Source organism: Triticum aestivum, chromosome 4B, assembly GCF_018294505.1.
Source record: "Triticum aestivum cultivar Chinese Spring chromosome 4B, IWGSC CS RefSeq v2.1, whole genome shotgun sequence".
NCBI lineage: Eukaryota > Viridiplantae > Streptophyta > Magnoliopsida > Poales > Poaceae > Triticum > Triticum aestivum.
In genome coordinates, this window is record NC_057804.1 from 399,135,881 (window position 1) to 399,162,617 (window position 26,737).

General features: G+C 45.1%; 2 protein-coding genes across 32 annotated transcripts; one reads left to right on the forward strand and one right to left on the reverse strand.

Moving 5' to 3' along the window:
* The first annotated feature begins 1,666 nt into the window (after positions 1 to 1,666).
* On the forward strand, positions 1,667 to 10,104 carry LOC123092340 (phytochrome B). Its single transcript, XM_044514087.1, has 4 exons — positions 1,667 to 4,077; positions 4,553 to 5,360; positions 6,351 to 6,644; positions 9,421 to 10,104. Exons 1-4 carry the CDS (start codon positions 1,902 to 1,904, stop codon positions 9,641 to 9,643), a joined length of 3,501 nt encoding a protein of 1,166 aa, XP_044370022.1. The 5' UTR covers positions 1,667 to 1,901; the 3' UTR covers positions 9,644 to 10,104.
* A 4,103-nt stretch (positions 10,105 to 14,207) lies between these two features.
* LOC123092341 (uncharacterized) lies at positions 14,208 to 19,378 on the reverse strand. 31 transcript variants are annotated; one of them, XR_006444476.1, is made up of 9 exons: positions 18,489 to 19,366; positions 18,361 to 18,402; positions 18,075 to 18,143; positions 17,183 to 17,953; positions 17,004 to 17,098; positions 16,835 to 16,905; positions 16,131 to 16,230; positions 14,634 to 14,696; positions 14,208 to 14,538 (listed from the first exon to the last, which is right to left on the reverse strand). XR_006444476.1 is itself a non-coding variant. In XM_044514109.1 (9 exons), exons 1-6 carry the CDS (start codon positions 18,718 to 18,720, stop codon positions 17,074 to 17,076), a joined length of 438 nt encoding a protein of 145 aa, XP_044370044.1. In that variant the 5' UTR covers positions 18,721 to 19,371; the 3' UTR covers positions 14,208 to 14,538; positions 16,131 to 16,237; positions 16,835 to 16,905; positions 17,004 to 17,073. The 31 variants fall into 31 exon arrangements, 22 of the variants coding, with proteins under 22 accessions (XP_044370044.1, XP_044370043.1, XP_044370042.1 ...); XR_006444478.1 differs by having other exon boundaries at positions 16,996 to 17,098; XM_044514109.1 differs by lacking the exon at positions 14,634 to 14,696 and having other exon boundaries at positions 16,131 to 16,237; positions 17,183 to 17,309; positions 18,489 to 18,586; positions 18,644 to 19,371.
* Between the last annotated feature and the right edge of the window lie 7,359 nt (positions 19,379 to 26,737).

Consider the following 26,737-nt stretch of genomic DNA (forward strand, 5'->3'; position numbering starts at 1 on the left):
CCGGCCACTCTCCGTGCCCGGAGCCCAAGAGTGGAGATGGTCGTGAGGCGGAGCTGCATCGATAGCAACCTACTGCAGGAGAGGTTGCACTGCAGTGGTGCCAAAGAGCAGGAAACAACTTCGATGGGATGGGGTGCAAGGCACCGGGGCTCACAGCGGGCATCAGGGAGGTCGGGCGACGGGGTGGGGCAACTGTGCTGGGATGAGGACATGGGCTACATCGGTGACGTTCAGCAGCTAGGGCGGCAATGGAGGCGGGATGGCAAGAGCACGCCCGACCACCTTCAGCCGCTCCATAGCCACGACCGGCCACCACCAACAGGGACCCGATTGCTTTTTATTTTTACGCAGGGACCCGATTACTTTTAAAAAAGAAGTACATGGACCCAAATGCTTTTCATTTTTTTGTAGGGACTAGATTGCCTTTTAAAAATATGTGGGCCCCACCTATCATAACCTGTCAACGATCAACTTAACGGTCAAAGCTCTGACTAAGGGCCAACATGAAGAGTGGACCCGAGCTGTCATAATCACACTTAAAGTTAAGCAATGTAGTTATCATTGAGTCATTGGTGTTTTTTTGGAACAACGAACCAATTTTGTGGTAGCTTTTTAAAAAATTAAAGAAAGTGGTAGTTTTTTGGAACCCTAGCATCAAATATGATAGTTTATTCGATTTGAATCCATTCAAAGCTAAAACAAACACGACCGGAAAATTAGATTTGCTAGAAAAGCGAATCCAGAAATAATTCGAATCCAATCAAAATAGAGCTCCTTATCCCGATGCATATGTTTATTTTGTTCACCGAGTATGAGCGCACATGCGTTTTTTTAACACAGTACATGCGCATGTCATCTTGAGATTTTACTAAGTCATTGTAGACGCCTCGTAATCAACGGGAACGTCTCCTTTCACTTAACGCGTATCGCCGAAAATCCTGAAATAAATTCAGGATAAGTGCGAGCACTAGGATTTGAATCCTGATGGGTTGGGGATACCATTGTTCTTCTAAACATCCAACCAAAAGTTGGTTCGCCGAGCGCACATGTGTTGATGGTACTCCCTCCTTTTCGGTTTATAGGGCTCAACTTAAAAATCTCACCCACCAAGATAGATGATGAGTGGTGGAATAATTTTGGTAGTTTGCAAAAACACCCAATTATTGTGCTCGTTTTCATTAAACAATTGTGTTACCAATGCATTAATTGCAATGCATGCATGCATGGCCAATAAATCACTAAGAACTTCTACTACATGCATCGAGCCTTGCATGTAGTGATTTAATGCATCTCGATATTTGAGCATGTGATGTGAAGCAATAAAAATGAGATTTATAAAACGAGGAAAACGAAAGTTTTGAAATAAGCCTTATAAACCCGAAAGGAGGTAGTATGTGTATATAGTATCTCATCTGTACTGCTCGCAAAAAACAATTCTCACATGTATCGAATGTTTTATTAAATAATACTTCCTCTGTCTCAAAATAAGTGTCTTAACTAATTCTAGTATAAAATTGTATTAAAATTGAAACACTTATTTTGGGACGGAGGGAGTACAAGGACAATGCATTTTTAAAAACAGAGTAGTACCACCAGTGAAAATATATCTAACTTCACACCAGTTGGTCGTCATCTTCAGCGCGAGAGACAGCACGCTCTCTCTTCTATCCCCCGAGTCCCTGACCTTCCCTTTCGAGCCATCGCATCGTCATCGTCTCAGCGACTCGCTCAAGTATCCTCCTCTGTAAATCGAGCCGCTCCCATCTTTTTATCCTCCCACTCCCAAAGTCGGAAACAATGTCTCCATTAACCGCATAGCCGCGAGGCTAGCTATCGGACGAGCTGCCCAACCGGCCGCGGCCGCCTAATCCAGACCTGTCTCCGACCACCGCACCGTCGCCATGGCCTCGGGAAGCCGCGCCACGCCCACGCGCTCCCCCTCCTCCGCGCGGCCCGCCGCGCCGCACCAGAATCACACGCAGTCCTCGGGCGGGAGCACCTCCCGCGCAGGAGGGGGAGGGGGAGGCGCGGCCGGGAGCGCGGCCGCCACGGAGTCGGTCTCCAAGGCCGTGGCGCAGTACACCCTGGACGCCGGCCTCCACGCGGTGTTCGAGCAGTCGGGCGCGTCGGGGCGCAGCTTCGACTACTCTCAGTCGCTGCTCGCGCCGCCCACTCCCTCCTCCGAGCAGCAGATCGCCGCCTACCTCTCGCGCATCCAGCGCGGCGGCCACATCCAGCCCTTCGGCTGCACGCTCGCCGTCGCCGACGACTCCTCCTTCCGCCTCCTCGCCTTCTCCGAGAACGCCGCCGACCTGCTCGACCTATCGCCTCACCACTCCGTCCCGTCGCTCGACTCCTCCGCGGCGCCTCCCCCCGTTTCTCTCGGCGCCGACGCGCGCCTCCTCTTCTCTCCCTCCTCCGGCGTCCTCCTTGAGCGCGCCTTCGCCGCACGGGAGATCTCGCTGCTCAACCCGCTCTGGATCCACTCCAGGGTCTCATCCAAGCCCTTCTACGCCATCCTCCACCGCATCGACGTCGGCGTTGTCATCGACCTCGAGCCGGCCCGCACCGAGGACCCGGCCCTCTCCATCGCTGGCGCAGTCCAGTCCCAGAAGCTCGCCGTCCGCGCCATCTCCCGTCTCCAGGCGCTCCCTGGCGGGGACGTCAAGCTCCTCTGCGACACCGTCGTGGAGCACGTCCGTGAGCTCACGGGCTATGACCGCGTCATGGTGTACAAATTCCACGATGACGAGCACGGGGAAGTCCTCGCCGAGAGCCGGCGTGGTGACCTCGAGCCCTACCTCGGTTTGCATTATCCTGCCACTGATATCCCGCAGGCATCACGCTTCCTGTTCCGGCAAAACCGTGTGCGGATGATTGCTGATTGCCACGCAGCTGCGGTGAGGGTCATCCAGGACCCTTCAATGCCACAGCCGCTGTGCTTAGTTGGGTCGACTCTTCGCTCCCCGCATGGGTGCCATGCGCAGTACATGGCAAACATGGGGTCGATTGCATCTCTCGTCATGGCAGTGATCATCAGTAGCGGTGGGGAGGATGAGCACAACATGACGCGGGGCGTCATCCCGTCGGCGATGAAGTTGTGGGGGTTAGTGGTGTGCCACCACACATCTCCACGGTGCATCCCTTTCCCACTGCGGTATGCATGTGAGTTCCTCATGCAGGCCTTTGGGCTGCAGCTCAACATGGAGCTGCAGCTTGCGCACCAACTATCAGAGAAACATATTCTCAGAACACAGACGTTACTGTGCGACATGCTACTCCGGGATTCACCTACTGGCATTGTCACACAGAGCCCAAGCATAATGGACCTTGTGAAGTGTGATGGTGCCGCACTGTTTTACCACGGGAAGTACTACCCACTTGGTGTCACCCCCACAGAGGCTCAGATTAAGGATATCATCGAGTGGTTGACGGTGTGCCATGGAGACTCCACAGGGCTCAGCACAGATAGCCTGGCTGATGCAGGCTACCCCGGTGCTACTGCATTAGGGGATGCAGTGTGCGGAATGGCAGTAGCTTATATCACGCCGAGTGATTATTTATTTTGGTTCCGGTCACACACAGCCAAGGAGATAAAATGGGGTGGTGCAAAGCATCATCCGGAGGATAAGGATGATGGGCAGCGGATGCACCCACGATCATCATTCAAGGCATTTCTTGAAGTGGTGAAGAGTAGGAGCTTACCTTGGGAGAATGCTGAGATGGATGCAATACATTCCTTGCAGCTCATATTGCGGGACTCCTTCAGAGATGCAGGAGAGGGTACTAGTAACTCAAAAGCCATTGTCAATGGTCAGGTTCAGCTTGGGGAACTAGAGTTGCGGGGAATAGATGAGCTGAGTTCAGTAGCAAGGGAGATGGTTCGATTGATCGAGACGGCTACAGTACCCATCTTTGCAGTTGATACTTATGGATGTATAAATGGGTGGAATGCAAAGGTTGCTGAGTTGACTGGCCTCACAGTTGAAGAAGCTATGGGCAAATCATTAGTTAAAGATCTTATCTTCAAGGAATCTGAAGAAATAGTTGAGAAGCTACTCTCGCAAGCTTTAAAAGGTATTCCTGACTACAAGTCCTGCTAATTTGGTTGTTCTTCCTTGATTTATGTTTCTTGACGAATCATTTACACACTGTTGCTTACCAGATAATTTCAGGCATTCACATGAAAGTATCTTACAATTACTCCCTCCGTTCCTAAATAATTGTCTTTCTAGATATTTCAACAAGTGACTACATACGGAGCAAAATGAGTGAATCTACACTCTTAAATATGTCTATATACATCCGTATGTGGTTGTCCATTCGAAAGCTCTAGAAAGACAAATATTTAGGAACGGAGGGAGTAGTATATATTGAAAATATGTCAAATTTATAATCAAAGATTGGAGTAGTTAACCCGAAGTAAATGTCATTATTCATACTGTTTATAGTATTATAAATTACCTGGTCTATACACAGTCAACCTGCCTTATAATTAATGGAAAATGGTTGGATTGGATAGTGATGGTTTATGGACTTGTTTCTCATCCAGGTGAAGAAGGCACAAATGTAGAGATAAAGTTGAAGACATTTGGGTCAGAGCAATCTAAAGGACCAATTTTTGTTATTGTCAACGCCTGCTCTAGTAGGGATTACACCAAAAGTATTGTTGGTGTTTGTTTTGTCGGCCAAGATATCACAGGGCAAAAGGTGGTCATGGATAAATTTGTCAACATACAAGGGGATTACAAGGCTATTGTACACAATCCCAATCCTCTAATACCGCCAATATTTGCTTCAGATGAGAACATATGTTGCTCCGAATGGAATACGGCAATGGAAAAACTCACAGGATGGTCGAGAGGAGAAGTTGTTGGTAAGCTTCTGGTTGGGGAGGTATTTGGAAATTGTTGCCGACTCAAGGGCCCAGATGCACTGACAAAGTTCATGATTGTTCTTCACAACGCTATAGGAGGGCAGGATTCTGAGAAGTCCCCCTTTTCATTCTTTGACAAGAATGGTAAATATGTACAGGCCTTATTGACCGCAAACACAAGGAGCAAAATGGATGGTGAGACCATAGGTGCCTTCTGCTTCTTGCAGATTGCAAGCCCCGAATTACAGCAAGCCTTTGAGATTCAGAGACAACAAGAAAAGAAGTGTTATGCCAGGATGAAGGAGTTGGCTTACATTTGCCAGGAGATAAAAAACCCTCTCAGTGGTATACGGTTTACAAACTCCCTGTTAGAGATGACTGATTTAAAGGATGACCAGAGGCAGTTTCTTGAAACTAGCGCTGCTTGTGAGAAGCAGATGTCCAAGATTGTAAAGGATGCCAGCCTCCAAAGTATTGAGGATGGGTCAGTATTCTGATATTAGCCCATTTTAACTTCACTTGTGTGTAGTAATAATAATAATAATAATAATAATAATAATTACGAGTGTGATGCCTTTTCCCTCCACAACTTCTGCTTGGACTCTGAATAGTTTCAACGTTAGCTGGCACTAATTTTGTTTGATTAAGCATGTAAGAAAGATAAGGGATTAGAGAAGTAAGTACATCAGACACTGATAGCTCCAATCCTTGTCTTGGCACCTCTCTAGAGTGTAATTCTTTCTGTGCACATCAACCCTTCATGACAGTTGCATTATTTCCATCCTTGCCTCCTTGGCATCTATCTCACTGTACACTCGCTTTGTCTGGGCAACATTCAAAACACGTTGGTGGTACTGCCTGGATTCTCAACATTGCTACATCAAGTACCACACTAGGAATCTAGGATCATGTCAAAACTAAAGGAATATCCTTATGCATTTATCACATCCTACAAAACTCTAAAGTAAACTTCACAGCCCACGTAACTCCAACCTGTGCAAGAAGTTTGTGCCAAGCATATATCCGTGGTAGTATAATACTAGCATCCTAGTATAAACTTGGTACCATGTTTGCAGATGTTGCAGTTCATCTGCTTGCTTAAAATTTCAGATACTTTTGGTTGCCTTGCACAACTCGTCAATCATCTCAGCTTTTATTGATGGACAATAAATCTGTACCACTTCTACCCCAAGGACGCTCCGGCTCATGTTATGCAAAATCTCCCATATCATTTTGCGAAGTTTAAACATAAAGGAAGCTGAATATCCTTTTGAATACGAACTCACAGCTTTGTGCAGACTATCTTTTTTTCATTTGTTATTATGTACTCTGTGATTTCATATGGATTCACTGGTGTATAGATAGAAGCATTATCTCACCTTTTGCATGATCTATGACAGTTTACCTCTCTGTTAAGTACTTTAGCAATTTATTATCCAAAAATTTATTTGTTCTGTTTTGGCTTATTTTACAGCTCTTTGGTGCTTGAGAAAGGTGAATTTTCACTTGGAAATGTTATGAATGCTGTTGTCAGCCAAGTGATGATATTGCTAAGAGAAAGAGATTTGCAACTTATTCGAGATATCCCTGATGAAATCAAAGAAGCCTCGGCATATGGTGACCAATATAGAATCCAGCAAGTTTTGTCTGACTTTTTGCTTAGCATGGTGCGGTTTGCTCCAACTGAAAATGGCTGGGTGGAGATACAAGTCAGACCAAACGTAAAACAAAATTCTGATGGAACGGAAACAATGCTCTTCCTCTTCAGGTTAGCTGCTTTCCTGTCTCTTTGCAATATACACGAAGATGATATATTACATTACTTTAGAGGAATGCCTTTGCTTGAACTTGATTGAAAGCAAGATAACGATTGTTTAAATTTTTATTGGTCATGTGTGTGGTATAACCGTGCCTTGTTATATGTGGTTGTCATGACCTATTCATGAATTATACAAGTACTAGGAAAGTATGAATACTATCATAATCATTATAATTGTTGTTTGTTATACAATAATTGCCATGGCATGAATATGCTAGTTTTTAATAGTGCAACCTGACTGGATGTACACCTGACGCTGATCACATTGCTTCTATTTTTCTCATGAAAACATAAAATACAAATGAAGCTCCCAACTAACACAGAAGTAACAACAGTATTTGACAGATTGTCTTTAGAGAAGGGGAAAAGGTTAAATGTAAGGAATGAGATGTGGCATCACCGTAGCGTTATGGCCGTCGGTGAACTAGCCAGGAGGAGATAGGCGAAGGTATTGGATAGGTTATATTAGAGGTAGGAAGTTTAAGGGAAGGAATAAATCAAGTACTCCCTCCGTCCGAAAATACTTGTCATCAAAATGGATAAAAAGAGATGTATCTAGAACTAAAATACATCTAGATACATCCCCTTATATCCATTTTGATGACAAGTATTTCCGGACGGAGGGAGTATTAAGTATCCTTGTTGGATACTACTGGGTCTGTTATAAAGTGTCTGGCTAAATTAGGAATAGTCCAGTTGAACTAGGAAGGTAGATTTATGGTCCGGTCTAGAGTTTGAATTAGATCTGACTTGTAGATCAAGTTAGTCGTTCTATATAAAGTACTAGTATCTCTCAATCTGTTCTCTCCCGTGTCCATCATCTCTAACCAGTGTTTTACTCCCCAATCCCCTACGCCGTGCCATCCTGCTATCTTTAAGGGGGAGACGGAGGGAGTAGTTATCAATCTATTATCTCCCTCGATCATCCTCCCTAACCGGTGTTGTACTCCCCAATCCCCTACGCTGTGCTGTCCAGCCAGCTATCTTCATGGCGGTAGACCGGTACTGACCCAGCTTATGCCATGTAGACGCAAGCGTATTCAGCTTTTCACGAGACATACTGTACATAATTTGTAGCCAGTGTGCATGTGAATTCAGGTCACCTGGAAGTCACACAACTTCATGGTGCAATGGACTCTTATTCAATGACTCAGTAGTGCAAAAGATAGTGTTGAACATTTAATCAGAATCAACCCAGCGCATTTTGTAGTAGCAGTCATGGGGATTGGTTTTCCTAACAAATGGATGCAAATACAGTGTGATTTAAGGTTAAGGGTCCAACTTTAAATTTGAGCCTTCTGATTAGAACGATGAGGGCCAGGGTGTTATGGATCTGTAAAGCTTATGTTTTTTAGGCATCCATACATCAGCTGTGTGTTTGTTTCTTCTCGTATTTGTTGTTTGGTTGTATATGTGATAAAAGAGATGTATCAAGCTGGCATGCGTAAACACCGCTGTTCGCTTCCAGGAGAGCGTAAAGATTTGGAGAGCTATTTAACAGATTAGAAGGATTCAGATTTGAGTTTCTGTCATTCATGTTTTTTTAACTTATTCATGCATTATTTTGTTTCTAGTGAGAGCAAAAGAGATAAAGGGAAGGCAAAATGAGTCTTAATACTGCACGATTCACATCCATCCGCAGGTCACATGATGTCAAGCCAATCATATCTTTTTGGCACTTCTGGTGCCTCATGGCACCAATAGCGTCATATTTTAGGAAGACGGCTTCGTTATATTATACTCCCTCCATCCCACAATATAAGACTTTTTTGCAAGCTATGTTAGCTTGCAATCCTCCGTCCCACAATGTAAGACGTTTTTGCAAGCTAACTTGCAAAAGCGTCTTACATTGTGGGACGGAGGGATTATTAGGAAGATTACAAAGCTATATACGAGATAACAAATAGCGCCATAGTTTAGAAAGGTAGCTTCATTACATTATATTAGAAAGGTTATTAAGTTATATATATGTGGCCATGGATTTAGCATGGGTCTATGAGTCACGCGATCAATGTTTGTTGATTCCATCCAGTGCCCATGGTTGGTTAATCATAGCAAGGGTTGAGCAACGGCTGGGTGTTTTGCTTGTTTGTAGGAATTTTTAGCATGTTTTCGTGTTTGTCATTGGATTTATTATGTACTCCCTCCGTCCTACTCCCTCTGTTCCGATTTACTCGTCGTGGTTTTAGTTCAAATTTGAACTAAAACCACGACGAGTAAATCGGAACGGAGGGAGTATAATATAAGATGTCATTACAACCAATGTATTCATATATTGGTTGTAATCTTATATTATGGGACGGAGGGAGTAGTACATATATCTCTTAGATCTCCTGGCATAGCATGCATCTTTGTTGTATTCACTGCCACATGCTGTTCTCGTTTGGTTTTATCAGCTTCAGTGTTGTCTTGTGACTCTAGTATGAGCAGTAGGATCAAGGGACCATCTTCTGTAAATCATGTTATTACAAAATTCTACTTCTGTTGCAATATACTCAATGTCAAAAAACGTCTTATATTTTGATATAGAGGGAGTAGTTGTGAATAATAAATGAACAAACATTCTATTTGATGGTTTGGGGGAGATTTTATTGTAAATGGTGGTTATAATGGGCTTGGTGACACAAATAGTGCTTAAAAGTTCAATCTCTTGTGTTGGTACAAATCTCAATAGAGTAACTCCTGCTGGACCTTGATTGCCTTTCATCTATGTATGTTTCTCCAGATTTGCCTGTCCTGGTGAGGGCCTCCCCCCTGACATAGTCCAAGATATGTTCAGTAACGCTCGTTGGACGACCCAAGAAGGCATTGGACTAAGCGTATGCAGGAAAATCCTCAAATTGATGGGTGGTGAGGTGCAGTACATCAGAGAGTCAGAGCGGAGTTTCTTCCTCATTGTGCTTGAGCTACCCCAGCCTCTGCGATCAGAAAGTAGGGATCGGAGCTGAAATGGCAAGCTCAAAGCTGACCTCGCCTAACTGTTTCGGTCAGCCAGGTGACCTGAGATTCCCGGATAGGAGGGAACCTAGTTCGTGAGAAGCCCGCAAAATCAATATGAGCACGCCGGGAGCTGCAAATGTGATTCCCGGCCATTCCTGGCACTACGACTGTACGCCAAGTGTTGTTCGATTAGAGTTTCGTGGCGGCAAGCACTGAACATGAACACTGACGGTAATGTAGCTGGTAGCATAGGCCCATGACTACTTGGATAAAGTAAATACGATGTTCTTAGCCGCTATGTATATATACATGAGAATATCTCTTGTATTATGGATAAGGAGAGCTGTACAGCTCCCACGATTGTATTCTGATACGTAATACTTTTGTCGCAGTCTCTTGCCATGAACTATTTCTATTCATACGAGCCAGGCATATTTCAGTCTGAATCAGGCTTCCTGGTGTTGATTCCTGATGCTTGAGGTGTCTGTCCAACAACTGAATGAAATTACTGCCTTTCTTCATTCAAGGACTAAATAGTGGCCTTACATTATAGTATTATTAACTCTAGTGTTAGTCCACACGGATCACCGTGCCTTGCATTATCTTCTTATTACAAATAAGGATGCCAAGCCTCATTTGATTCGATGGATATTGTTGCTCCAAGAGTTAGATTTGTACTCCCTCTGTTCCTAAATGTAAGTCTTTGTAGAGATTCTACTATGAACTATATACGGATGTATATAGATGCATTTTAAGTGTGGATTCGTTCATTTTGCTTCATATGTAGTCCATCCGGTGGAATCTCTACAAAGACTTACATTTAGGAACGGAGGGAGTAATAGTACGTAGATTGAAGGGGCGAAGACAACCCAGTGGCAGATCATCTATCACGTATGGAGAGGATACCTTATGACCCTCTTCTAATAAACTAGATGACCAGTTGCGCCAATGGCGCAAAGGCCGAGAGCAAGCCATGTATTGAAAGAGTGTACATTAATATTATTCGGGCACATATTGAAGTGATAAACATTAGACAGAGTCATAGCTGCACGTTTGACCATGGCGGCAAAAGCAAGAGCGAGCCAAACATTCAAAGCATGTGCATGAGATTGATTTAGAATCAACTTAAAGATACTTATATTCCATTACATGAAAGCTTGGTGCTTAAAAGAAAATATTCAGATCACTTGGTAATAGCATACATTGGCTTTAAAAGACAGGCTATATTAGCATAGATGGATGGTGTATATAGTGATTGCCGTTAACCATCGCTCGAGTCTTGTACCTGCCGTCGGCAGGAAGGAAGGAACCTACGACCTAGGCAGACGAACAACCTAGCCGCACACTGCAGACAGGATCAGAGGCCTAGACGAACAAAAAGAATCAAGCGACTGTGTATAAAACAATAAGCAGATGGTACACTTTATTAATTATTTTTCTAGCTGTTTTTCCTTTATCACCAAGTAGTGCGTATTAGTTGGGTAAGAAATAACCAGGTGGTACACTTGATATTGGAACCCCCAATACATTTATTATTCTCTATTCATCCAAAGAACAAACCCGAGCAGGCATTGCGAGACTATTAAGAATCGGTATGAAACTAAAAAAAGTGGGCATCCTCAATAAAGATGGATATTGACCAATGGCATATGAGCACACAATCACCCAGGAAGAAAACCACCAGGACAAGCATAAGGTAAAACAAAAATTTATGATAAACAGTCTGTAGATAACAATATATATAGCTTCAAGTGCACTATATACCAGTAGACATGACCATGAGGACAGATTCAAAGCCAAATGGCATGGAAAGGAGTCAAATATATACCATAGAAAAACAAAACTGGAAGTGTCAAAAAGACGTAAACAGAGTATACAGATAGAACGGCATGGTAAGATAAATAACATGATGTAACAGTGGCTATGATTTGTTTCTGTTAAAACCATCACAGAGAAATAAAATTCACATGAAAATATTTGCTTCCTACAGGCTTACAATGATAGGTATAACTATTTAAACTCATAATTGGATAAGAAGAATGTATGATAAAGGCTGGAAGATGCAAAAGGACAACAAATTTAAACAGAGCCTTTGTTTCCATCATTTTTTCACCTGGAGAAGTGATGCATTGCTACATAAGAACGAAAAGCACAATTTGAGAGGAATCACAAAGCCAAAAAGCACAATCTGAGAGGAATCACAAAGCCAACCAGTACATACATCGTTTTAGAATGACATGAACATATTTTTCTTCATTAGGACTTTTACAATTTATTAGGAGGAATTTGTTTCAGGAGATCCATTTGACAAGCACAAGTTGATTATGATGCAACAGAGAACATTCACCATGTAAAATCAAGATTACCTGAGACTGTTGTGGACCAGCCAAACCATTCAGTTCCTCTGCAAAAGAAAGGTAAGGATTTGACAGAGCAGTTCCAACCTGTGATAAAATAAATACCATTAGTGCTAGATAAACAGGTTAGTGCATGTAGGATATATAAACAGGAAACAAGTAAACAACCAAAGCACACTAAGCTAGTAGGATCACAAGCAACGCACAAATAATTGAAGGCCAACCAGACAAAGCTGCTCCACTTCAAAAAGGCTCCAAATTGCAGCGCTACAAATTAGGAGGCTTCATATGCTATTCACCATTACAACAATGATGCGTCACAGTCGCACGGGCACCAGTGCCTTCGCAAAGGCCAAAAGTGAACCAAGTATTCAAGCCATGAATATAAGAATATTTAGAGTCTGGTCATAAAATCCGTAAAGCATTAGAAAATGGGCTAAAAAGATCCGCCTCCTCGGCAGCCCTTAGATCTGATGTTATCCAACAACCCAGCTCTGTCCTCATCATTGCAACAAAGGTGACGTTGCAGAAGCCTTTGAAACAGAACTCATGCTACAGAAACATTTGTAACAGAGGTTGTTTAGCAAAATTCTTTTTTTCAGCTTCACCTTTTTGCAACAAAGATGATGTTGCGGAAAGAACTTTTGCAACATGGATGATGTTGCAATTTTTTATTTTTTTACAATGAAATGATGTCGCAGCAACAATGTCGTCATCACCATCGCCGTTCTACATCTTCATAGTTGTTGAAACTCGTCGGCATGCGCCGCATGGCCTGGCGGGCATGGGCGGCGGAAGCGCGAGGCCGACCCGTTGGTGTCGTGACGCTGTCCCTGAACCCGCTTCGCCGCCGGCGACGGGGTCCTCTGGCCGGGATCGCGCCGCGGCGAAGGAGGCGTGGCTCTTCCTTTCGTCACCTGGGTAGCTTCGACGGCGATCGCTCGGGCCCAGCCGACTTGGTCGCCCTACCATGGTCGCCTAGTGGGTTCGCAACAGACTGCTTGTATGTGTGGATAGCGTTTCAGTGGAGGTAAGGATGAAAGAAAAGATGCGGTGCGCGGGCCCATGAAGACGCACGATAGACGTTGAACGTGACGGATGTTAGGGAAAAATCGGTCAGTTAAGTACCAACTTTTCCCTTAGAAAATAGATATTTAGATATGATGTTCTTACACGGCGTTATAAGAAAGACATGAGATCAATTCATGATAGCTTTTTTACATGAAAAAGCGGTTATTTGCCACTTCCGATATTGGGCTTCGCAGAACTGCCACTCTCAAAATTGGCCCGGTAAAAATGCCATCTAGCTCCGTTGCATTTTGATTACCATGCCATTTTTTCTTTTTCCATTACTTTTTCTTTTTCCATTTCAATTTCCTGTCACCTGAAAGGACCAAAGTACCCTTACCTCTTTCTACCTTATCCAATGTGTTTGTGGTTATCCGATTGCTCTGTAGCTAGCTTGTTCTGGTCGCCATGGTTGCTCGCCGGCGTACGTCGCTGATGCCTGCGCGAGGTACCCTAACTCGCCGCCCTAGCTTCCCACGCCTGAGCGAGTAACTGCAGGTCGCCGCCGGTGCTCGCCCATGGCTGCGCGCGCCGCTTCAACTCACCCTCGTCACTGCAGCTCTCCGCCGGCGCTCGTCCATGTCTGCACGCGCCGGCGCAGCTCGCGCTCGCGTGGCGGATGCTTGCGCTCTGTGGGTGCTTGCCCTCGCCTTGCGGATGCTTGCGCGTGCCAGCACAGCTCATTGCGGGTGCTCGCCCAGGCCTGCGCGCGACAACACAGCTGGCCCTCTCCTGCGTACGTTGGCGCAGCTCGCTCCGCGACATGCTGGAGAAGTGGGTGGCGCTGAACATCAGCACCAGTGGCGTGATGGCAGCAACAGCTGGAGGAGGAGATGGATGCGTGTGAAGTTCTGAAGATGTTGAATGCAAGCAACCTGTAAGTGATGTTTGCTGTAATCTTTACTTGATGTTGGATGCAATTTCGCAATTACATCAAGAATAGCATGTCATATTTAATTTCACGTCCAGAATCAACTGAGCAACAATACGACAAATAAATAATGCGGCAAATTTCAATCTATAAGCTACTTGCTGCAATATCTTCTTTTGCATTTATTGTAGCTTATTCAGAGACAAGAAATGGAATTGTGGCTAGAAAAAAGTATGTAGACCTCAAATTTTAGTACATTGGCAAGGGAGAGACATATAGACACTTCAACCATGATTGATAGATGAATATGAAATGAGTTCACTTGTCACAAAACAAAGTGTTGAGTTTACATAATATGTTCACAACTCAAAAATATATATGAGCTCACAGCCGAGAGAAATTGGAGAAATTGAGTTATAGAAGATCGGTGGCACGCGGCGTCAAGGAAATCGGCGGCGTCATGACGTCCAGGAGACGGGGGTGGCGTCCAGCGATTGACCCAAGAAGTCCAGGCAATCAGGGAATGTTCCAGCAAAGAAGGCAATGACTTTTCCATATCACCCATATCATGAATTTTTTGACTTCAAACTGTATGATATCATGGACTCTGCATAAGTTGATAAGACATGATAATTAACCGCAAAAAGCATGGGTATGGATAACACATTGAAAGTAATACCAGAGAGCAAATTTAACGCTTACAATAAAGCATGGGCACAGATAACTTATTGGTTCATCTGCCACTGCTTATTATCTACCAAGAAACTACAAATGAAATGTATAACTAAATTAGGAATAAGAACTCCATAAAACATTGGCTTTGGTCCGCAAACCATTAATCTGATTGGAGATGGAAACTAAACCAAGATCGGGTAAAGTTTGAACGTAAGATATAAGTACAGTCATTCGAGTAAATAATAGAGAGGTAACCACCAGATCATCTTCTATTCTAGAACTCTGTAAATCTGGGATTACAATATTTGGCAACAAAACTGACATCTTAGGTATTCTATTGACTAACATCACCCATCTGTTTGCAGAGAACACAACTTTTAGATACCTTTGAAGAGCAATAAGATATCGATATGTCAGGTTAAAATGCTATAAAACTAAATTTACCATGCTACAAAGTAAACTTGCCATGTTAGTTCACATAATGAATCCTTTGTGCAGGGAGTTCTAGCGACGCATTATACAAGGAGCTATGGCATGCTTGAGCTAGGCCGTTGATCACAGTGCCTCGCCAAGGTGAAAGGATTTACAACTTTCCGCATGTTTATATGGAACAGGTATGTCTCACCGCATTGGTGTTTGCTCTTCTTGATGCCCCATAACTAATGAATGAATTTTCTACTCAACACATGCAGTAGCTATTTGTGTCATGGGACACTGCTTTGTTCTTGTGTTAAAAATGACAATATGACTTTGTTTATGTGGAATAATCATCCAGGTATTTAAAGATCATCCACATCCACGTACATATTTAGAACCTGATAGGATCCTTGTGTGTGCGCGGCGTGTGCTTCTCTAGTGTGGTCATGTATTAGTTGACAAATGAATATCCATCAAAGGGTACCACCTTACATACAGTGCTTCCAGCCTTGTAGGCCTCACCAGAAGTCCCTTTGCTAAGCTTCACTGCGATGCCTAACTTACTACATTTGACAAACATCTTTGCTAACTGATAAAAGCAACAGCGTAAGTAAATAAAATCATTTTCACATGTTATGACAAACTGATTCTTCCAGCTGACCAAAACCAAAGAAAACAGAGTACTAATACACAAAGAGACTGTATAATTGTTAAGGCTACTTTACGAACTAATTTGGGAATAGACTGAACATATCAGGAAATACACGAGTTGACTGAAGAAAAAAAACATCATCTACTAATACTATACTAAATGAACATTATCCATTCACATCTCCAGTATTGTACTATTATACATGATAGAGAATGACTAATAGTACTCATTCTTCTCTTAAAGACGTCACGAAAATACAGTCAGTAGAAAAGGTAGAAGGATTTTGAGCACTAAACTCCAGTTATCAGTACACCTGACTATCTACATATCTCCAACTGGTTAATTTATGAATCATCACATTTACCTATAAGGGGGAATTTGTCTGTAAGATGTGATTTGCTTGCATGCATTTCATAGATAAATATGTGAATAAAAGTTAGGACTTGCTTACATACCTGGATATTGACATTCACATACAGAGACAATACATCTTCAAGACACAAGAATGTATAGTCACAAACTCACAATTCCATGGCAGCAAAAATCTTCAATAATCTGTGAACTCCATAAACAATGATATTATAGATCTCTTGTTTTATTGATATATTGGAATATAGAAGAAGGAGATGTACTCTACAAGAGAGAAGCAACCATCAACCATGCTAATGTCACCTCTCCATACTACCATCGGTCCAAAGGCACTCAAGTAAAAATCAAAACACAAAAACGGCAAATGGCACTTGGAGTTTGGAGCCCGCTCATCTGATTTAGATAATCTGGGAAAGAGCAATGATTTTGCCCTCTTGTGGACTTAAAATAGAACTTGAAAAGTTCAGTGAACTGATGAATGGGTGCTTTAAGCTCATCCAACTTCCTTAGTTTTGAAAATGAACAAATCCCTCTCAAAACATAATTTAATACATCATATTTATGTAGACATTGCCAATTCAATTTTCTGGTACGCAATAGTTAAAAAATAGGAACTTCTAGTACAACATACATATACGCAGGAGTATATCAGTAAGCATGGTAGAGTTCATCTGCAACACAATAAATGTTCAAATACATGGAAGGCTGAAATTATCTTTATAGATTAATATAACCAAGGCATCAATCAGTACATGCATGAGATCTGTGTTGCTCGCTAGCAGGAACAAACCTTGTTGTATTCACAAGAGAAAAGATTCACCTTCCTTTGCTAGATTCCTCTTCTCATCTTATTTCTTGGATCTGCACACATCCATTTTAGAAAGTCCATATCTTAGCAAGCCAAAAATCAGAGTGGCGGGGCAAATGAATGGTAAAGAGAGAAGCACCTACTTCCTAACCTTGCATTCCAAATAACTACATAAATGATACCCTGGCCTTTTTACACTTTTCCAAGCAGTAATTGCATTTTCACACTTTGTCGAGCAGATTCAGTCTATAACAAAACAAACAATAGATATGTGAGGTAAGTGTTGCTTGCGGGCAAGTAAATGGAAGGCAACCAGAACTGAACATATACCTGTTCTGGACTGGATGGCCGCTGCTTATTTCAAAGGTGTGGCTGGCCCTCTTTTGTCCGAGATAAAAATCAAGCAATGAAGAACCCATAAGCAAATTGTAGACTACCATAATCACATGGTCAGCAACTGAAACAGCCATAAATTACCATCCATACCCTTAATTTTTGCAGCATACCTTTATATGTAAGAAATGTAGATATGGAAATGATCCAAAAAAGTAGACCCAAACAAAATTTGCCATAGAACTCGCTTTAGATTATTTAGTAATTACTAATGAAGTATATTAAAATGAGATATAACCAATTCATCTGTGGTAGAGTACATACTAACCTAAGTAAAGCAAACCCTGAAATCCTGGGTGCTGTAATAAAGCTAGTGGTCAATAACTGAAAGTAGCATGGGAGTATAGCATGCTCATAGACGTGCCATAATGATTTTCACACTCTCATGCACATCTACAATTTTAATGCACAATGGCTTTGGCTAACTGAATGGAACCTAGCTGCATTTGTTAAGCGACTTGACACTGATCTATGTCACCAAACTGCAACAGGAGTCTCCCGCAAATTGAATCCGCTGAAGAATAAACTCTGAATCCGCTGCTAATGCAGAAGCTAATTAAACAGCAGTGGCAAACTGCGTTTGAAAAGCAGTGCATGATTGAGGGGGAGGGTAGCTTCGCTGCGATAGCCACTCCCTCCTTATTACTGTATGCCCCCTCGGTAGTTTGATTCATGGCGTGCACCTCTTGGTTAGCACCTAATGGTCATCTGCAAGGCCGATGCAATGAGGCATCACTAAACAATAAAACACATATATAGGAATATGCAGACCTACAATCTGGCTCGAGCAAGGAAAATAAAAACCTACTAAAAGGGCCAAAACACTAACCTGAGAGGGTGAGGGATGACAAAAGCACACTCGTCATGAAGCATATCGGCATGGTGCATATTTGGTTTTCTGAAATAAAGCATTAGCAATTAACATTCTTTTTTCATCATACACGGCCAGAGATTAAAATCTCCTCCTTAAAGCATGTAAGCCAGTAATATAGCATGCAGAATATAGCATCACAAAATTTCTCCCCAAAAGAAACGCCTAATTTCACATGGCGGTAATTAAAACAACATCACAATGAAATAAGAGAATAAAGCTACAATCAAATTGATCCACAAACCTCTGTAGCTTGCATATACACCAATGGAAGGTAGCTGGCAATCTGAAATTACAAACCTAGCTAAAGTTAGTGAAAGCGCTAAACTTGAAAGGAAGCATGGGGGCAGCCGAGCAGTGATAGCACCATACCTCCATGTACCTCATCCTTTGTGGCCAATTGCAGATTACCAAGAAGCCATCGCTGCTCTTTGTGGCCTCCTTTGAAGGATAATCTGCAGACCACCGTACTGTATAATAAAAAAATCAGTGTGGGGATTAAATATTTTAGATCAAGGACGACTCACCTGGGCAGGGGAGAAGGGAAGTGGAGCGCCGCCAACCACAACACGCGAAGGCCGCCGAACTTGAACCGCCACCCCATCCTGCTCCATCAGCCTATTTCTTTGTCGGTCGCACGCCTTCCTCCGACGATGAGGGATTTCGGCAACCATCGGATCCACCACTTCTGTCCATCTAATCCAGCAGAACCAGACCTAGGCCGACGAGGAGGAAGACCTGGCAGGTCAGGGCGCTGTCAGGGAAGGATGTCCTCTTCCTCTCGTCTCCTTATCCATACCACAGCGGTCTCAGCCGGTGACGTCTAGGTCGACGGCGGCGGCGGCGACAACGACGACTGAGGTAGGAGAATTCGGGGAGAGGAGAGGAGGAGGCGGCGGCGGCAGGAGAACGAGGAAGAGGAGAGGAGGCGGCTGCAGCTGCGGGCGGCTAGGTCACATGGCCTTTGACCAATGGTCGAGACCGCCACGCCGCTCTTATCCAGTTGGCAATCCCTCTCGTATGAGCTACCTGAGCACCCAAGCCACTTCACAGCGGGCCCAAATGCCAACCGGGACCATCGAAACAGCAGGGTAGAGCACGGTCTGCGTAGACCAGGGAAAACCCATCCCTTCACGTCGCTCCCACCCAACCACGAACTGCGGTCCACCAGCCAATCGCCCACCCAGCTCAAGAGAAACCCAGCCTCCGCTCAGTGGCCCCATAGACGCTCGACCCCATCAGTCATAGAGCTACATAATTATTGGACGTGTGTGAATGCAATGAGCTGTTGGCCAATTGACAGCAGGGTAAAACAAACAGTAAATGCATCTTGCGGTTGAAAATGCTGCACGAACGCAATGCCGCTGGAACAGCGGGTAGTCTAGCAGGCTTTATATGTTAGATGAGTATCCATCATATATGGAGAGGATACCTTATGACCCTGTTCTAATAAATGAGTCCTTTCTAGGTGAGAGTTTTGCTATGATTAAAAAAAAATCAAACCTTGGTTTGCAGATTATACTGTCTTGTAAGGAAGTATATGCCACCGGATATGAACTATCATCAAAGAAAGAAATTATTTAGTGAGTTAAAGTACTACTTCTGGGAAGATCCTTTTCTCTACCGGCATGGGCCGGATAACATGATCAGGCAGTGTGTTCTACAACACAAGATGAATGCCATTCTCGATAAGCGCCACAACAGCCTGTATGCAGGACATCATGTTGGGGACCAAATCGCCGCTAAAGTACTCCAATAAGGTTTTTATTGGCCCACACTCTTCAAGGATGGGCACAGATTCGTTAAAGGCTATGATGTGTGTTACAGGTAATATAGGTAGGACACAAGACATGCCTATGAATTATAATCTAGTATGTGAACCTTTTGATGTTTGGGGTTTAGATCATTTGGGACCGTTTTCGGTCTCCGATGGACACACTCATATTCTTGTGGTTGTATGTTACCAAGTGGGTTGAAGTAATCCCTACACACCACGCCGACGCCTCTACCTCACTAAAGATGATAAAGAGCATCATCCTTCCCAAGTTTGGAGTACCTAAAGTGCTTATTACTGACGGTGGATCCTGTTGGGGATATAACTATTGGGTATGACCCGCCCAGGAGGGGCCGGGTCATACCACTGGTGGTTCATAATGAGAAGGCCCAAGAAGATGTTGAAGATGGCGGTTCATGAAGCAAGCTTACTGAAGGCCCAAGACCGGAGGCGACTTGAGGCCCACGAGCATAAACCGCCGTATGTTTAACTTGTATGTTAAGGAAAGTTTAATTTTGTCACCGAGCCGGACACGTTGTGTATGAGCCGGCCGGGACTCTGTAAGCCGTCGAGCATCAACCTGTGTATATAAAGGGGTGACCCGGCGGCAGGTAAGGGAAAGAAACAATAAGTCGAGAACTAGGTCAAGCGTATTCGTTCCCTGGTAATTGAAACTCAAGCAATACAACCTAAAGTAGGAGTAGGCCTTTACCTCGCTGAGAGGGGCCAAATCTGGGTAAAATTCTTTGTGTCCTTTGTCCCGTTTAACCCCTTCAAGCTAACTACGTTGCGATGGCTCCACACTTAAGTCCTCATGCTAGGGCATCTGCCGTGACAATTCCACGACAGTTGGCGCCCACCATGGGGCCAGCGCACGGTGGTTTCGAGTTCTTGAAGGGCAACTCCGCAGGGCTCAAGGGATACGCTGTGGGCCGGATGACTAAGAGTCGTCGCGGCAAGCTCTACATCAACGACGCAGGCTGGGGCCCCGAGGCCGGCTCAATCGAGTACGGGTACCGGGTCCCCTTCGGCGGAATTCATGTCTTCATCGGCAAGATTGGTGAGTCGGACGCTGAGCCGGACACCTGCGCCGACATCGTCGAGATGGCTCAGCGCGCACGACCCACCAAGGCTCAAGCCGCCCTGAAGCATATCTTTGTTGGCTTTACTCAAGGAGTAGATCTGGGAGGAGGATCTGAGTCCGGTGGTGAGACAGCCATTTATTCAGGCGATGAGTCCTCAACCGGTGAGACCAACTCCATGTATCAAGTTCAGGATGGTGGGCTTGGGGGTTGTTCCGATGGTGACAGTATTCCGGACCACTATGAGCCGCTAAACCGGGTTACAGTCTTCATGGCCGGTACGCAGCCAGGGCAGAATTCTTCAACTGCGCCAGCAATGATCTCCGGTTCAGCGACTTCTACGGTAGCCGGGGCAGGAGGCCCTATGCGCCAGCCGACTCAAGTTTTATATGAACTGTTGGAGGCTCTGTCAATGTTGTTGACGGCGAAGGTGACCCCGGCGAATCAAACGCAACATAATGTGGACGTTGCAAAGTTACATGATGAGATAGCTCAAGGAAAGGAGGATCTAAATGCTGAGAACACCCGGATGGCGACGGAGCGAGCCGCCTTGGAGAGGGAGGCAGAACGGCTTCAAGCAGAAATTTTTCGCTTGAGCTTGGACGAGACGCATCAAACGCTTTCTTTAACAGAAGGCATGTGAGTCGTTTACCCTCGGTTTACGATGCGAGAAACCTTTTCAACACGCTTGGGGCGGGAACCAGTAACCCGCCTGTGGTGGATCGGGCCGTTGAGGCGCCGACGACTGGAGCACCGGTTCAGCCACGTGTTGCAGGCCCCCACGTTTGAATTTGACCCCTCCTCAGCATGTTTCGACACCCCCGGGTCATTATTCTAATCCTCTAGATAACATGATAGCTGCAACTGCTCGATTGACGGCTCTCCCGGTTCAGGATGAGTCGCCAGCAGTGATGGAAATACGGCGAGCCGGAGAACTTCTTCAGACGGCTATGGCTCAACAGGCGGCTTATTCATACAGTCGTGAACATATTGACTCGACCCCGCATCCAAGCCAGAGTTATAGCAGACACATTGATGAAGCTGTATCGAACAGTGAGCGGCACCGCAATCAGCCTCGTAGGCCTGACCCGCCGCGTGCTGGTAATGATGCTCAGGATTTGGTGGACCAGGGCAGGGCGCGACGTGAGGCTGAGCTGGCGGCTCAGTTGGCGGCTCAACAGCAACCTCCGGTTTATCCGTCAGCATCTGTGGAGACAGGGGTGACTTCGAGAACCTTGGGCGTGCCATGTTTAGTGCCAGCTCTACGCAACGAGCGCTTGCCTAAGGATTTCAAGGGCCCCCGTAAGGTGCCTAACTACACGGCAGATCAACCCCCGGAGGCTTGGATTGAAAGCTATAAGATGGCTATGGAGATGTTGGATGTTAGTGATGCTGCATGTGCTAAGTATTTCACCATGATGTTGGATGGGCCGGCTCATACTTGGTTAAAAGGGCTGCCCGCTAACTCCATCAGATCATGGGCAGAGTTGAAATCACGTTTTATCCAAAAATTTAAAGACACGTGCAAGAAGCCTATTTGGACTCTTGCATCCAAGGTGAAGGTAAGTCAACAACCAATTGGGTGCACCGGATCTCAGCTGTTATACACTCATCATACAGTATCAAACACCAGTTCAGCAGTGTAACGCCCCGGATTCGATGCGCCGGGTGTCTGCTAGTTATTCACTGTCGTTGCCATGTCATTTTCTTGTGTGTTGCATTTTATCATGTCATCATGTGCATTGCATTGCATACGTGTTCGTCTCATGCTTCCGAGCATTTTCCCCGTTGTCCGTTTTGCAATCCGGTGCTCCTACGCCCTCCGGCGTTCCCCTTTTATCTCTCGTTGTGAGCGGGTGTTAAACATTCTTGGAATGGACCGAGTCTTGCCAAGCGGCCTTGGTATACCACCGGTAGACCGCCTATCAAGTTTCGTGCCATTTGGAGTTCGTTTGATACTCCAATGGTTAACTGCGTAGCCCGAAACCCCCCTTTCTCTTTGCAGCCCAACACCCTTCAAAATGGCCAAATAACCCAGCAAACTCCCCTCCATGCTCTCGGTCGTTCGATCACGATCGCGTGGCCGAAAACTGCTCCTCATTTGGACTCTCCTAGCTCCCTCTACCTATATATATGTGATCCTCCCCCGAAATCCCGGTCTAACCCTAGATCCCACCTCCTCTGCACCACCGGACATGTCCGCCGCCGTCCGGATGCTTCCCCGCCGCCGCTCCCAGCCAGTGGCGTGCTGCCACGTGGCGCCCCGCGCCGTCCCCGCCGCCGCGGCCCGGAGAGCCCGGATCGGGCCCTCCCGGCCCATCTCCCCGCGCCGCCGCCCGGATCTCGCCCGCAGGCGCCCGTCCCCGCCGCCTGGATCCCGTGCCGCCATCTCCTTCCTCGTCCGCGTCGCTGCCGGCCACCGGAGGCCTCGCCGCCGCCGCGGCGCCTGAACCCGCCGCCGGTTTCACCGGACCCCGCCCCGCTGTCCGCCTCCCCCGACGTCCGCCGCCCCGGCCGCCCTCGACCGCCGCCGCCTCGCCGCTCCGCCTCGGCTCCGCCGCCTGGCGCCGCCCCGGCCGCCTTGCCGCCTCGCCGGCGTCCCGCCTCCTCCCTCGCGCGCTCCGGCGAACCCTCGCCGCCGCCGTCCCGCTCGGGGAGGAGCCCGATCCTCCCTGCCGTCGACCTCGTGGGCCCCTCCCCTTCAGCCCAGGCCTGCGCAGCCCAGCGCGCCAGCCCGCCTTGCCTCCTCTTCATTTTGGGCCGAAGCCCAGGGTGAGCAACCCTCTTTCCCCTGCCCCGTGCGACATTTAGCCATATAGCGCCCGTCTGTTTATTTTTAGAAAAACGACTAAGTCCCCAGATCTGTGTAATTTTCATGCCATGTTTATCGCATTGTATCTCTGCATCCGTCGCTCCGTTTCGTGCGTGTAATATGTCAAATTGTTCGCCTCAAAGAGTACATCATTCCATTCCATTGTATCATATTCATTTGAGTTCATCTTGATGCCTGAATCTTCATTGCAAGAGTGCTTCATAATGTTTTCTGCTGTCTGTTAACAGAACGAGCTCATTTGTCATTTTTGCCATGATTGATCTGTGCATCCTATGAGGTTGATGTCTACATGTGTTTTGAACTATGCCATGTCTTCTTTACAGAGGTGCTTACCATGTATTTTTGTGATCATTGTGGTGACTAGAACAAGCATGCAAACTAGGCATCGTGATGTTGCTGATTTTAGTTCCTGTTCTGCTGTTATTTTGATGTCATGTAAACATGTTGCTACAGAGAGATGCATGCGTATTTTGAGATACTTCAGTAAGGATGTTTTGAACATATGGTTATGCTCTATCTATTCATGCCCTTTTTTGCAATTATGGAGTAGTCTAGCATGCCATTTTCGTGCTCTACTTTTGCTTCAAAATGTTTCCTGGCAGATTGTTTACATGTTATTCAATTTTGCCGAGGTTGCTATAGTTGATCCTTGCATGCTATGGACTTGTTCTTGACTTGTTTTGTTTCACAAACATGTCTTCTTGATGATGATATGCTTATCTTGTCATGCAATGACTTGTGGTGAGTGATTCGAGCTTGTTAAGTAGGGTACATGATGTTGCTGTTTCGCCCGGCTGAATCTGTTATTTCGTGATGCTATATAAACATGTTGCTACTAGTCATTCTATGCATAATCTGGAGATGATCATTAAACATGTTTTGTTCTACATGTCTTGCTCTATCCATCCATACCTCTGGTTGCATTTATAGCTTGCTGTAGATTATTGTAATCTTGCTCCAAAGTTGCTTGATAATGTTGTTGTTAGCCTGTTAACATTAAGTTCAGTTGTTTCCATGACTGTTGCTAGTGATCCATGCACCCTATAGACTTGCTTTTGCCATGCTTAGCTTCACAAACATGTCTTCTTACTGTTGGTTGCCCTGCCATGCCATGTATTGCTCTGCAGTGAGTTGCACAAGCTCATCTACATGCTTTCATAATTCTGTTTCTGCCATGAATGAATCTGTATTATAACTTGCCATGTTTACGTGGGTGCCATCATATTTTCTGATCCTTTTTGGCTCATGGTCAGTAAGGGACTGTTGTTCTATGCATTTAGTAGATTCATGCCATGCCTTTGTTTGCCATGTTAAGTTCCTGTAACATGTTGTTTGATAGCTCTGAACATTGCAACCTGATATTATTTTCTGCAAAGTCTGAAACTGATATTTTTTGCAATCTTACCATGTGTGTTTGAGCATGTTCTAGTGATTTCTGGAGATAGTTCAGTGTTCATGTTTTGTTATGCTTTACCTGTACATCATGCCCATGCCTTATGTTTTCATGTTGAGATGCTGTAGCTTATTGTTTTGATGCTTGCAATATGCCTAGTTGCTGTTTTGGACAGATTGTTGCTATAACTTGTTTAGTGTGTGTGTGTTGAACCGTTGCTCCGTTTTGAGTGTGCTTTATATGAAACTTGCTTAGAATTGCATGTAGCTTCATATTATCATGTTGCATCCTTGTTTTTGTATGTTTGCTTGATGTTTGGGTGCATTTTGCATCAATGCCATGTTTTACTTGTTTTGCTCATATCTTCTAGGCCGTAGCTCCGAACTAAATGAACTTCATATGTAACTTGACTAGAATCTCGTGTAGATCATCTTTGTGCATCTTAACTTGCTGTTTAACAACTTGAACATAAGGTTTATTCAGATCTGAACCAACTTCGAAATATGCATATGAGGACTTACCGGAATTGTTATATGTTGTTTCCGGCCTCATTTAAACTTGCCTTGATGTGTTGCTCTTGTTTGCATCATCTCTTGCCATGAGCAGCTTCATGTAGTTTTATCATGCATCATGCTTGGTGTTGCATCATGCCTTGTTCATGTGTGGTGTGTTTACTATGTTGTGTGCTTCTTTTCGATAGTTCCTGTTTCGTTGCGATCGTGCAGATTCGTTCGTCTACACTTGGTTCGGCTTCATCCGTTCGTCTTCTTCATGGATTCGTTCTTCTTTCTTGCGGGATTTCAGGCAAGATGACCGCTACCCTGGATCTCACTACTATCATTGCTATGCTAGTTGCTTCATTCTATCGCTATGCTGCGTTACCTATCTTTTGCTCATCAAGCCTCCCAATTGCCATGAACCTCTAACCTTTGACACCTTTTCCTATGCAAACCGTTGCTTGGCTATGTTACCGCTTTTGCTCAGCCCTTCTTATAGCGTTGTTAGTTGCAGGTGAAGTTGAAGATTTCTCCATGGTGGACAGGATTTTGGTTGGGATATCACAATATCTCTTATATTATTAATGCATCTATATACTTGGTAAAGGGTGGAAGACTCGGCCTTTTGCCTGGTGTTTTGTTCCACTCTTGCCGCCCTAGTTTCCGTCATACCGGTGTTATGTTCCCGGATTTTGCGTTCCTTACGCGGTCGGGTGATTTATGGGACCCCCTTGACAGTTCGCTTTGAATAAAACTCCTCCAGCAAGGCCCAACCTTGGTTTTACCATTTGCCTCACCTAGGCCTTTTTCCCTTGGGAGTCGCGCTCTCGAGGGTCATCTTTATTTTATCCCCCCCGGGCCAGTGCTCGTCATGAGTGTTGGTCCAACCTGTCAGCCGCCGGTGGCCACCAGGGGCAACTCTGGGCTGGCCTACCGGAAGTTTGGACAATCCGGTGTGCCCTGAGAACGAGATATGTGCAGCTCCTATCGGGATTTGTCGGCACAGCGGGAGGCTTTGCTGGTCTTGTTTTACCATTATCAA